The sequence below is a fragment of the Plectropomus leopardus genome, chromosome 20, assembly GCF_026936395.1.
Source record: "Plectropomus leopardus strain MGB_pleo_1.0 chromosome 20, ASM2693639v1, whole genome shotgun sequence".
In the NCBI taxonomy this organism is placed as follows: domain Eukaryota; kingdom Metazoa; phylum Chordata; class Actinopteri; order Perciformes; family Serranidae; genus Plectropomus; species Plectropomus leopardus.
The window spans coordinates 2,281,641-2,295,553 of NC_142195.1; the positions used below are offsets into that span (position 1 = coordinate 2,281,641).

Below are 13,913 nucleotides of genomic sequence, written 5' to 3' on the forward strand. Positions count from 1 at the left end.
TCTGACTTTTTTTTATGATGTTATGGACGACATTATTATACGATATTACTTTCTTAAGCTATTGTGGCCGACATAATACACTATAGCTTTTGTTTTTTTTCATTTCTAAGACCCTTTTGTCATTTAAGAGTCACAGCAAAGTAACCTTTTCTGATTTTTATGACACATTATACTAGGACTTTTTGCAGTTTTAATGACATACTATACTACTTCCTTTTTTATTTTCAAGACATGGCATACTATGATTTTTTTTTTCATTTTGAAAACACTATACTGTTATGTTTTTCTGATTTTTTTCTGATTTTTATGAAACAACATAGTATGACTATACTATTTGATGACATATGAAGACATGTTTTCCTTGCGTTTTGAAGAAGTTAATAACAAACTTGGGTAGAGTGGTTTTACAAAAAAATGAATAAAAAAATAAATCAGAAAGAATGGAATAGGACACTGGTTGAGGTATTAGGATTATATTTTTGATTACATATAAAACAAAACAAAGCTCAAACTAATTTCAAAAACTCATTAGTAATCCCTTCCTTATCCATTTTAAAGTTGCAGCTCTTCCTGAACAAAGAGACATTTTACAGGATTGACAGTTTGATGATTATTTTCATGTAAAATTCAAAAATTCATTTAAAAAATATGCATTCTTGGGCTGAAACTGCCCAAACACATCCATCGAGGGCGGCCCTCTCCATTCTGTACTCCTCTGTGGTGGACCATCTGCTGCCGTCTCACATCTCTCCATCACTCAGAGTAACGTTACTGAGCCTGAAGCTCTTTGGCCCTTTTTCCATCCAGAATGAAGGGAGTTGGCAGCATCCTCCCCTTCAGCAGCTGCTCCAGGCCCTGACAGAGGAAGAGAGAGGGATGTTCATTTACACCACTGTGTTTAGTCCATCAGGAAGGGATCATTCTCATTTCAAAAGCTGTGTGCATACGCAAGCTAAAATTTTTTTAAAAAAAGTTACTCAAGGGACAACATGTAACTGCAACCCAACAACTAGATTTGGCCTAAGTGTATAAAGTGAATCTTTTCTCTATTAACATTTTAAATGGATCTGTGAGCATTTTCATGACCTTACCTCTCCAAAGTAGGAGACCAATGGTGAGATCTCACACTGTGCTGGAGGAGCGCCCCCTGCTGATACACTGTGAGGAAAAAAAACCCAAACAGTTTTCAGATTTTAAGGTTAGGTTCAGATTATTTCCAATCTATCTAAATGCAACACTCATAAATCCATGTGCACATTCAAGAGTTATCGGACCCCGTGGTAATCTCTCCTCTCCACAGAGGGAATTTCATACTGAAAAGACTGTGAATTTGTAAGAAACCCACTTGATGTGACATTTGCTGCTTTGTAGGCTATATATATATTTATACACATATTTTCCCACATACTTGTGTACATAATAGTCCTGTCTATCCTTTACATTTACTATTACCTTCATGTCACAGACTGTGACTGGGTTTCTCTGAATGTAGAATGTATTATTTGGATGTGCTTGTCACATTTGGTTGCTTTTTGTCGAGTCTTTTTGATGATTGTTGGAAGGTGACCTAACACGTGTTTTTTAATGTGTTTTGTTTTTATGCAGTTCTGTTGATTGTTTAGAGCTTGTGGATACGAAACAAATTTCTGTGAAAAACGACAATAAACTTTTATCTTATCTTAGCTGACATTCTTAATGTGGCTTTTTTGGATTTTTTATACTATAATATTATGGTTTTTTGCATTTAATGACCTAGGATAAATAATACAATGACTTGCATTTTTGAGATACTATACTATGACCTTAATTTGTTAAGACATACTTCACTATGCCTTTTTCCCCCTAATCTTTATGACATAATAAAATAAGCATTTTTTGCATTTTTATACTATACTATGACTTTTTTGTTGCATTTTTACAATACTATACTATGACAATTAATTTTATTTGTTGACATACTACACTGCAACTTTTTTTTCAGATTTTTATGAAATATATACTATGACTTTTTGCATTATTATGACACAGTATACTACCACTTTTTTGCGGACATATTTTAGTATGACTTCATCTGATCTGACCTGATCTGTTGTCTTTTGTCATAAAAGAGACACATTCCTTGTTATGTGTTCACATACTTGTCCAACAAAACAGATTTTGTTATTAGCTGGGGCTTACTTTCACAATGTTTTTTCACAGAATGAACATTTTGGAATCACTTCTTACAGTGTTTGCATTGTTGTCAGTTTGGGATCTCTTTAAGGCTGACATGAACAGGAACAATCTTGACTCAGCACAGTGAGTTCCAGGAGTCTTAACATCACTGCCAACTCAAGGAGGTCACTGTGCCCTGCCATGAAACACTTTTAGCACAAAACTCCCCGTGAAACCACAGCTCGTCATTTTTACATTTCTGTTTGTGTGCAGAGTAAACAAACACAAGTAGCCTGTATAGAATCTGTTTGTAAGCAGCATCACCAGCAATCGTGAAAGCCAACCCCAGATTCTCTCTAATTTTGGAACAAAATTTCCGCACTCTGTTTTTCACCTAGTTATTTTGGAAGCTTCCTCTTGAATGTTAGCAGTGTATGGTCTGGTGCCTGGTCACAACCTTTTTATAAAGTCCTGACTTCACCTGAGCACTGTGCCCAAGATCATTCCCAACACACCAACATAAGAAGAACATCAAAAAGGGCAGAGGGCAGAGTCCCTCAGTTCAGGATTATTGGAACCTTGGTGCTATCTGCAGAACTAGTCCATGTTTCCAAAAGTTTTGAATGGAACCATTCAATCAAGGATGTGTCATCAACTGCAGGAGCTGTACGATGCACAATCGAAACAAACTGTAGAAGTAAAATTGCAATTATGCTGTTTACCTGCAAACTTTTAATCTGTTAATAGATTCTTTTTTTACCCCAAAAACAAGCATAGACCAACTATTAATGAGAGCACTGCCATTTTTTCTGTGGATTTCTCACTTGACATCACCTTGGTTCTCACTTGAGGGCAAGAGATAAATTGCTATTTTTCGTTTCCAGCTGAGAACCAATCTTTCTGGTTCTGATTCAGTTTGTTTTTTTGGGGCGGGGTTTTGGGCCGAAATTCTGAATGGTTCAAATTTAGTGCAGGAACGAAACAAGTTCCATGTTAGTGGAAGAGGGGTATTAGTGTGGGTCAGAAGTGAAAACTGAGAGGGATTACTTCAAGTCTATAGAATGTTTTTTAGGAAAACCCTGCAGAATATACCTTAAATTAGCAAAGTTTGGAGGTAATGGTAGGATAACTAAATCACCCACTTTTGGCTTGAGTGCCTCCTCCCAGGAATATGAATAAAGTATTTTAAAAAATGGGCAGGGCAGAGAGGGGGCCTAAGACCAAATCGTGCAGCCTCTAGGTCCACAGCACCTCCCTGCCCCCCAGTCACTATGCATATTTATACAAAATAAGTACAACTTTATTACTTTGCACTCAAATTGCAAGAGTTGGACCTGAATCAATAGACACTAATAAATTCCCACATGTGTTACTTTTCAACTGAAAAAAGTGGTGTTGGGGTTTATTACTCTTACAAAGAAACTATGACCAGAGTCAGGCTAGCTAGTTTCTAGTGTCTGCATTAATCTAATCGCCAGCTGGCTCCAGCTTTATATTTAGCATGAAATTGGCAACCATTTTCTTCTTTACCTGTTGACTTACAATGACTCAAAAATGACTTTTTTATATAATAATTTGATGAGAAATTATTTTGTAGCATTTGGGAACAAATCAGATGAACATTTCTATAAAGGTCTAAGGATAAAGGGTACTGTAATCCTCGCAGATTATTTATCATAATAAATATATAGCCACTATTAATGTTAGTGATTCCACCTGTACTTTCCTGCTAAGACAAGTTCAAATGTCTGCCATTAAATGTGACAGAGTTCTGAAAGTATCTGTTGCTGCAGAGTGTAATTACAGTATTTTTCTCTGACCTGGCTGTAGGTGGGAGGGTATTCCCATGTTCGTCCACCAGCGTTGCTCCTGCAGCCGACACCCAGCGGCAGTGTTGAGCCAGCAAAGAGTTCCTCGCCGTGGTCGGGCTGTCTGTGGCTGCTCCATCTGCGTTTTTCAGTGGTGAAAACTCATCCTCCCTTACAACCTCAAAGACAACAAATTTCCTTCCAAAGACACACAGAACATGTCTTAATTAGCTGTGGAGACATGAGTTGTGTCATTTTAAATCGAGTAAAACAACAGATGTCAATAGTGAAGGAAGACGCAATATAACAATCAACAATACCTTGAGAACGGAAAGACATCAAAAACAAATTTCTCCATCTTTATGCCATTGGGTTTCGTTGGTTTGACTGGATTCCCACACATGTCCACATGGGGCACTTTCTTGAGAGCAACATGTTGTTTCAGTTGGTCTTTAAAAGTCCTACCACATGAAAAAATAATAGGAAATATTTTTTTCATAATAATATGCAAATAAAGATTATATAGGGTTTATTAGCAGTCCTGCCAATTTACATCTCTACATTTGTATTTTATACTAAAGTTACTAACACTAATACTAATGTTAACGTACTAATGTAATGTAATGTTAATGTACTAATATGCTGTGTCCATTTTAAATAAACATGAAATTAAATAAAATGAAATTAACCTTCTTAGACACAGTTATACCCCCTTTCCACCAAATTGAGTGTGTGTATGCAGGATTTTAACACGGATAAAACTGCTAAAAATAAGCTTTAGACTCTTTTGTGTAAGCATCTGTGTGAGTCTGTTCCTCACAAACAGGCCAGAGAACAGGAAAGCAGTAGAAAGCAGCATGAAAGCCTGTGAAAACTTTAAGGTGGTTTCTTCTTTCTTTCTTTTTAATCTAATCCTTTTTTAGTCTCTTTGTCAAACTTGTGCGGTATCATTTGAATCGATGTTTGAGCACTGCTTTGTATGGAGACTGATGGTGACTTATGTTGATGCGTAATTCCATCTTGCTGGTTAAGGGGCTAAAATTAGCATCTTCACCCATGTGTTGTTTTTCGACTAATGCCGATCGGAATCAGAGGTAATAAAAACCTGCGACTTCTGCAGAGTCATTTTCAGGTGTGAATGCCAATTATAACCTCTCCCATTCCATTAAAAAGCCAGATGTTAGCGGGTTGTTGTATAGTGGAAAAGAAGCTTTAGAGACTCGCTGGTGGACATAGTGGAGCTTTTAACTGCTAAGAGGGAGTGAATATGTGACATCCATCGGGAAGTCAGAAACTGGGCTATCAATGAAAGTTCTTGTATTTGTAAAAGGGCAATTGATTGTTAACAGTTTCAACTTTGAAAGGTGACAAGTGCATATGCACAAAATGTTGTGTTACAGCAAATGAGAAATGAGAAAACATGAGCCTAATATCCTGATATGGCGTTTCCTGCTGAACTGCGTTAGTCAGTATGTCTTCTATGTTCTTCCATAAACTGCCGTTCACCCTCTAGTCTGTAGATTTTTTCACACTGATTTCACTTGCTGTGTTTCCCATAACTGAGCTGTCAGAGGAATCCTACACATGTGACAGTAAAGCCTCTTACTGTGCTACATCCTGCAGAAAAGCCCTGGTAAAGAAGTGATTGCAGATGTTTCCAGCACTGTACACCAACTCCCCTTCAGGTCCTCGGAGCTCGGCAGTCTCTGGCTGGATCTCGCTGTACTCCACCACCTGAGAGACACCTCGCACCCTGCAAACCACGCCCACTGGCTCAGCAGGGTAGGCCTTCTGCACCACCTGACACAGGACAGAGATAGATATGAAACAGGACCATTTTGACTGCTTTCATCCCAGGTATGTATTTTTTTTAATTTCATTCTACCCTTTATTGTTACAAAAAGGATTAAATACTTAAAAAGATGGCTTTTGAGTGCCATCCATCCATTCTCTGTTGCTAATCTGGGGCCAGGGCACAGTGGCAGCAGACTTAGCGAGGTAGGGCAGACGTCCCCTTCCATTGGCAATGTCTTCCAGCTCAATCTGGACGATCCCAAGGTGCTCTGAAGCCAGGTTAGATATATATATTCTCACTAGAAAGTTCTGGGTCTATCCCCAAGGTCTTCTACAAGTTGGATGTACCCGGATAACCTCCACAAGAAGATGCCCAGGAGGCATCCTGATTAGGTCCAAACCACCACAACTTGCTTTTTTCAACCTGACGCAGCAGCGCCCCCTGGATGTCTGAGCTTTCTACTTTACCTATAGGAGGGATTTTTAAATCTTGGACTCAATAGTGGACTCAGTAGTGAACTAGTTAGATTTTGGTAGTCAAAAGTCAAAATTCACGGTTACTATAACCTTGTCTGTCGCATTCTTGTGAACGCAGTATCTCAAGAACACCTCGAGGGAACTTCTTTAACTCTGGCACACACATCAACTTGGACTCAGCACAGAACTGAGAAGAATTTGATGGTCAAAGGTCAAGGTCACTGTGACCTCATAAAACATGTTTTGGCCATAACTCATGAATTCATACAGAAATTATGACAAAATTTGTCACAGATGTCCAACAGGATATGATGGTGAAGTGATAAGCTTTTATATCGAAAAGGTGAAAGGTCAACTTCACTGTGGCATCATAATGCAGACTAGGGATGATAACGATTAACAATTGATTAATCAGTTGGTAAGAATAATCAAATGTGAAATTTAATCAAATAATTAATTCTGTGCAATTCTTTCACAGTATATGCAACATGTCGCTGTGAGCTTTGTTTTTTTTTTCAAATAACGATTAATCAGTCATTAATTTGACCAGTAATTGATTGTGCGCACGATTTGAAATCCCTAATGTAGACTGTAAGTGTAATTACAGTCAAATAACTGCTGGGCAGTAATTCTAGTTTATACGTTTTCTCATTAGAAGAGATGTGAATTGTTCCTCCTGGATCTGAGGTGCAACAATCAATCGCAGTCCTTTTCCAGCACACTGACGTATTGGGTTTGTCCAGGGTTTGTTTGACCAAGCTTGGTCTGAGCTGGACCTGCTGCTGTGTTCAGCACACACAGTGCAGCTCTGCACGCAAAGATCACACAGGTTGAACTTTGGTTGCCATGGCAGCGTGAGCTCACCAGTGGTGCGCTGTGGCTGCACTCACACTTTTTCAGCTATTCTTTTAATGGACTTTAATAAAAAAAAAAAATAAAAACAAATATGTAATACGCCATCTGCTGTATGATATAACTCTACCTTGGCTCCGCAATCGGCCCCTTTGCTAACACAGAACCCGATGAACACCGGGTCGGCCATTTTGACCAGGATGTTGTCGACACAGTACACATGCAGGAACTCCACTCCCCTCTTCCTCATGTCCTCCAGCACCTTGTTGTCCACCAGCGCCTGGTACAGACCACCGTTCCCATCTGACACAGAGTGGAGAGCTTTTAAAACATGACACATGACCTCAAACTGTCCTGAAAACACAGCAGAAACTACCAAACACAGCCGCGTGATTTCACTGATTTCTGACTCTGGATTCTTGTGAAGGAGCTGATGTACACTGACCTGGAGCCATCGCTATCTTCCCTTTGTCCTGCAGGATGACCTTTCCATCAAAGGTCACTGCTGGGATCATCCTCTGCTCAAACAAAACAATGTCTGACGGCTCCAGACCAAAGTAGTTGTTCTCCTTGAAGAACTTCTCAGTGGGAGCCAGAGTGAATTCACTGGTCATTATGTACCTGAAGAGTCGCAAAAGTACAGACAAGACAAATCTTTCTTTAACCCTTTGACGTCCTGCTCACTTGTTTGGTAGAGCACATTCTGAGTCACCATATTGTAATAAAAACTGTGTTGAACTGAACTGTTTGGGCCACCTCTACTGTTCGGTTTAGGTTTGTTATGTTTAAAAAATCCACTAGATGTCGCTGTGTCGTTAAACAGTCTGCCTTTTCAGCTCGCCTCCTACAGGAAGTTAGGAATGATAAAAATCACATCAGACATGAGCGCTCTGTGTGGTGGAATTTTCAAAGCTAGAAATATTTATTGAACATATTATAGTTTCAGAGATCTCAATGAACAGATTTATGTAACTTGATACTTTTTGAATAAAAATGAAAAAGGGTCTTTTTTTAAAAAAAAAATAATGCTCTACCAAATGGATTTGGCCTTCTGTGGTAAAGGTAGTAAAGTTAAGATAATTAATATTGACTATTTGCTAAGATATACATGAACTTCTGATCATTCGCTTTTGTGAAATTTTATGAAACATTTAGTTTTGTCCATTACATCTACGGTGAAAAAAATTGTAAGTATTGATTTTTTTTGACCGTCTAAAACCATGTTTTACCAAATGGTTGGGGTGGCCTTTTATGGTAAAAGTAGTGATGTGAAGACAAAAAAATTGGCATTTTTTATGAAATAAAAAAATTATGAATATTCATGTTGTAAATACCATATCTTTAATATTAGTCCATTATATATTTGGTGATTTTTTCACCAGATCTGAGATATTTTCAAAGTCCTGCAATGGTAAATATGTGTAGAAATAATATTAGTGCTGGTAATACTAGAAATTCCATCGTCATGAATGAATATGTGTTGGTGTAATAACATTTTCAAGCATTATAACAGTAAATGAATTGTAATTTTGCTTTGTTTTTTTCTCTCTGTTTTACCATTACCACGAACAGCCATCTCAACCATTTGATAGAGGCCTATATTTAAAAAATGATGGGGTATGTTAAAAAAAAATAAAAACATTGTTTCTTAGTATTATAGCATAAAGGACATAAAAAAATGCACATTTTTATTTTATTTTTATTTATTTATTTTTTCCTGCTGAGAACTTTAAAGGGTTAAAATGGACCTTGTGTCAGCAAAAGCTTACACATGATCGTGTGTGGAGGCAGATTTATCAGTCTTACCATGGAACGGTGCATTTTGTGCCATATTTTCTGTCAGCCAGCTCCTGGATTTTGTGAATGCGCTCCGCCTGGATTTGATACAAGGTTTTTCCGCTTGGTAGCCCGACGTTATACATGCCTTTGGGGTACGCAACACCAAGACGGGTCCCCTGACCACCAGCCAACAGCAGGACTCCAACTCGGGCTCCTGAGATTTGCAACAATCCTGTTGAGACAAAGTTGTGACATGAGCAGCAGCAGCATGGAAGTGAGAGGCCTTTACACTTTACAAATGCTGGCTCAGACACCACATATTATTTTTTGTGTATACTTTAATAAAGATTTACAAGATGGTATTTAACCTTTAACATACTTTCATAGAGCTGTGGAAGAGTTATTCAGCAGTTACAGAGATCACCAGTGAGTTTTTTAGACTGGTGTTTCCAAATCTTTTTGGCTTGTGACCTTACTCATGACCCCTAATATCATATGAGCCAAGTTCAACCCCTCCAAAAAATTACATTTCCCCCTTAGAGTTATGAAGAGGTAAATTGCTTGTATTTCACAAGGAAAAGCAGACATTTGAGAAAAATAGGGGAAAAGATTCTATAGCAGAAATGTTTTTTTCTTCTCGTGACGCCTTAGATTTACCTTGTGTCCACCACATTAAAGAGACAAACATCGTCAGTCTAATGAAGGTTTGGGAGTGTGCAGATACTGTCCTTTTTTAAAAAAAATGTATTTTGAAAAGCATGGCATAGTCGTTCTTCCAGATTTCCCGGCCACTCTGAAAGACTCAAAACTCCTTGTTTGTTCCTTCTTTGCTCCTTTACACTGCAACGCTGATGTCACTGTGGTCTGATCATCTATGATTTCAATGATTTCAATCTCACAGATGAAATAACAGGAATATTTTTACTTGCAAGGAAAATTTGTCTCTCGTAGGGTTGAGTGCACAGAGAAATATCACCAAACTCTTTGGCTCTGATCAGCTCTGAGGAGCAATATGCAGCCTGTCAGCTCACAGGCTCAAGGATACTTTGACATGCACAGTGGATGAGAAATGATCTCCCCTCTGGTGTACGACCTGCTGTACCTCCTAATCCACAGCTGCCTCCATACTAGTGATGTACTTTAGATGTACTTGAATGTTTAGTTCTTGAGGCCACTGTGTGTAGTCTGTGTTGTTTGCAGCTGTTTGTGTTTATGTGTTAAAAAAGCTTAATACAAATAATGCCAGAAAAAGAGTGAGATAATCCATCATAGTAACATTGTGTCTGTATGTGTTGCACAAGTTGTCATTATGCAATGCTGTATATTTAAACCTAGATTGATCTGAAGACCATGCAACAATGCTGATAACAAATAGAGACAGCCAGAACAGTCTTTGAAGGATTTCAGGATGAATGGGTTCATCTCAAGCTAGTTTCAAGGATCCTTGGGGGAAATGAATGAATTTTGCATTGCTTTAAATCTCATAAATTAAACATATGCTTTATGTGAATCTTAATTTTGAAAAACAATAAGTTCAACTCTAATTCCAGTTGGGACGCTGTGTAAAATGTAAATAAAAACCAAATGTAATGATTTGCAAATTCTTCAGATTTATTTCAGAGAATCTTGAGAAAGCTCTTTATGTAAGGGACAAAGCTAAAAAAAAAACAATAATAAATGTCTGTGACCTTTGACCCCTTAGGGTGCACTGCAAAAAAAATGAGGTGGAAAATAGTAAACATGACAAATTCCAAAAAGCACAGAATGACACCCAGAAATAATACAATGTGTTTTAATGCTTTGATGGCTGTGGGATCAAAAATGTCTGTTTGAATGGGTTTCAATGGTGCAATTTTTGCATTTAACAGTCTGGGTGTTGAAATTTAGTTTCCACAGTGTATTTTACACTTACAGTAGGAGCTGAGCTGGAAAATTTAAGATTAAACAAAAATACACAATCTTGCCTAAATGTATGCTGTATGCATGAACACAGCCTTTTTTTCCCCTTTTTTTTTTTAAAAGAAGAATGAAAAACACGTAAAATGTGCCAAACGGTCCCTAAAGGTTAAGTTGCTCACAGGCTTCCTTCTACTGTCGACTGTATGTTTCAGAAAGAAATCAAACAGTTTGCTCGGGTTTCAAAGCCCTGCAAAAACATTCACCTTCATTTTCCCACTCTTGCAGGGACTTTTTGTCACTTCTCCTCACGCTGCCGATGGCCTCAGGGGGGACAGGCTCTATGTGCTGGTCCAGGCTGTCCGGCGGGGAGGCTGCGGCCCTGGCTGCCCCCTCACAGTGCTCCTTCAGCCCCTGCAGGTCCAGCTGAGACAGCTCCTGGAGGAAGGAGTCCCTCTCAGCCTCACACAGCTCCTGCCAGAAGTGCAGGATGTGAGCCTGTCCCGCGGCGTCCAGACTCTGTCTCAGCTGCTCCACAGACAGCATTCTGACTCTCGGGGACAAAGACAGACACCTCCGACTTCTCTCTGTCAGTTACAGCAGCTGCACGAGCGCTGGCAGTTTGTAGGAAGTGAGTGAGCGTCCTGAACACCTCGTGACAGCAGCTCGCGGACCCGGACAGGATCCTGACTGTGGTAAAAAGTCAGATAGAACCGGATACACCGCAGTGAAAGGAGTCTTTATGCAGCTGCAGGTTGACACAGGCGGACCAACATGTTGGAAATAACTCCTGCAAACCGACGCGAGGACAACTTCCTGTCGGTCAGCAGCGAGCCACGAGACCGGAGAGGCTGCAGGACCGAGGACAGGCTGTGCTGAGTCAGCGTCTCATCAGCTGACAGCACCCACACTTTATTATGGAGCTTTTATCTAAATGTAGTTTAATAACGTACTCTGCGCTTTACAGGACAAACCCGAGCCTACTTCTTCTTCTATGGTTTCTTGCAATATTGAGTTGCTTAGGGACCGTCTCCAAATTGCACACCAGCATTTACAGTTGGTAGTAAATATACTCTAGGCTCATGTTTAATTTGATATATGATTGATAGATGAATACAAATTAACACATTTTGCGACATCCACTACAACTACACTTACCGCCAAATGTAACGTCAGATGAAGAAAGTAACAAAGTGGCATTTTTAAGCATTTATTTGCTATTTGTACCAGGTATAGTTGTAACCAGTGGTGGATGAAGTACCTGCAAGCCATGCTTGAGCAAAAAGTACAGCTTTCTTTCCAGAAAATGACTTAAAAAAATTAAAATCTCCTATAAGAATATTATTTTAGTAAAAGCCTTATATACTATACTTAAGTATCGAAAGTCAAAAATATGTAAGTATTGAAAGTAAAAATAGCATACAAGTAAATGCTGAGGGTTTTCTTAAGCAAACAGTCAGAATTCTGAGGATTAGGAGTTTGTCTTCTGAACATGTACACCACCTAAAAAATGGAGCATACATTACGCATGATGAGAAACAATGTCTTCTTTTTTAATTTAATTTTATTCATTTTCAATTTAAAGAAAAAAAAAACTATATTTCCCTTCCCTCCCATTCCTTTATTCCTCCCTTTTTTAGTAACTAAGATGTTGAGAGGAAGAGTAAAGGTTTAATTCGACAAAAATATAAAATTCTAAGTGCAGATACTCTGAAAAATATGAAAATACTGTTAAAAAAAGTAAAAATACGTGGTTACAGTACACCACTGCTTGCTTGTGAAAGCAGTGTGGTGCCATTTTCACCAAGAGGATGACCTGTGAGTCACGTAATACATGTAGTTACATTTAGTTACCTCGTGATTATTAAGTATTATGCAAATACATCCGCACATACAAAATGGGAAGTATTTTAGGAAGTTCTCCATCACTGTCTGATCTTACTGCTTCATCAGTTAAAGTACCAGATGACTTTTACACTCTGCGACCTTACAGTTTCACTATTTTTGCATTTTAGTAAATAACTTCCACACTTTCACTTCCACCTGAGTGTCTGCTGGTGCCGTTACTGTACCTTTGTTGTGAACGCTGCCTGTCACATGAGTTGGCTGCTTGTTGGTTTTGGCTTTCTGCCTACTGAGTCACCAGAGCAAAGGCCTCCAAAGGGCCTGACTCAGATGTTGGGTTTTAAACATTTTCATCATCATATAACATTTGCAAGATACTGAAGAAAGATCAGCAGGAGGCTTTATTTCTTCTTCATTCTTCCTCCTTGTACCTTTACTGTAAATTACAGGTGGGGGAGTCAATCTTTGCTGTTGTCATTTTAGTACTTGGGGACCCGTATATAGCAGGTACACTTCAATCCTGACGGTCTCCCTCAGAGTTAGTTCTGGTAGTATTTAAACTGAGACCTGTGTGGATCTTTGGATCCACTCTGAACCTCCTTCCATGTCGAGTACAGGATATATGTGGTGAAATCCCTGAAGCAACAAGGTATTATTCCTTTTTACAAAATAATCATTGAAGAGTTTGCCCACTTTGCATTTAGTACAGAGAATTGATATGATTAAAAAAAACAAGGAGAAAATTTTATTTCTAATTCCGTTAGGTATTTAACATTTTATTACAGAAAGACATTTTTAGTCCCTTTTGAGGTCATTATCTTTTTTCCTTTTTTTGTTGTTAATTTGTGAAGTTATTTTCTCATAATGTTTCACAAATTTCTTACAAATTTTTGGTTTCTTGTTAAGCTGCTTGTCGCCCTCTTTCCATCCCTAGTTTTTCATCCTTTTTAAATCATATTCAAGTACTTTACTCAAACCCCCCAAAACACCATCTTTAGAGATTTCATTTTCAAATATACTTTGTCTTTTATGTTTTAAATGTTGACAGTAGTATCTTCAAATGACTACTATCAAAATGACATAACAAAATGTTTTATTTTTCTTCACATGGCTGACAGTGCCATACATATTAATATATTAAGCAAGTATTTAATTTATCCCAGGTAGATTGTAAACCTGAATTGGCCCTCTGGGATAAATAAAGTTGTCTGAATGTGAATCTGTGATATCAAAGTGAGGTGTCACACACAGACTTGTGCCAGAACAGGAGCAAAGCAGAGGGATGGCCTGAGACATCTGCCTTCAAAC

At 38.4% G+C, this 13,913-nt stretch overlaps 1 protein-coding gene across 1 annotated transcript; it reads right to left on the reverse strand.

Moving 5' to 3' along the window:
* Positions 1 to 457: 457 nt before the first annotated feature.
* uap1l1 (UDP-N-acetylglucosamine pyrophosphorylase 1 like 1) lies at positions 458 to 11,740 on the reverse strand. Its single transcript, XM_042509227.2, has 9 exons — positions 11,027 to 11,740; positions 8,892 to 9,096; positions 7,531 to 7,706; positions 7,216 to 7,388; positions 5,569 to 5,762; positions 4,283 to 4,423; positions 3,975 to 4,160; positions 1,092 to 1,158; positions 458 to 855 (listed from the first exon to the last, which is right to left on the reverse strand). The coding sequence occupies exons 1-9, from the start codon at positions 11,304 to 11,306 to the stop codon at positions 769 to 771; spliced, it is 1,509 nt and encodes a 502-aa protein (XP_042365161.2). The 5' UTR covers positions 11,307 to 11,740; the 3' UTR covers positions 458 to 768.
* Between the last annotated feature and the right edge of the window lie 2,173 nt (positions 11,741 to 13,913).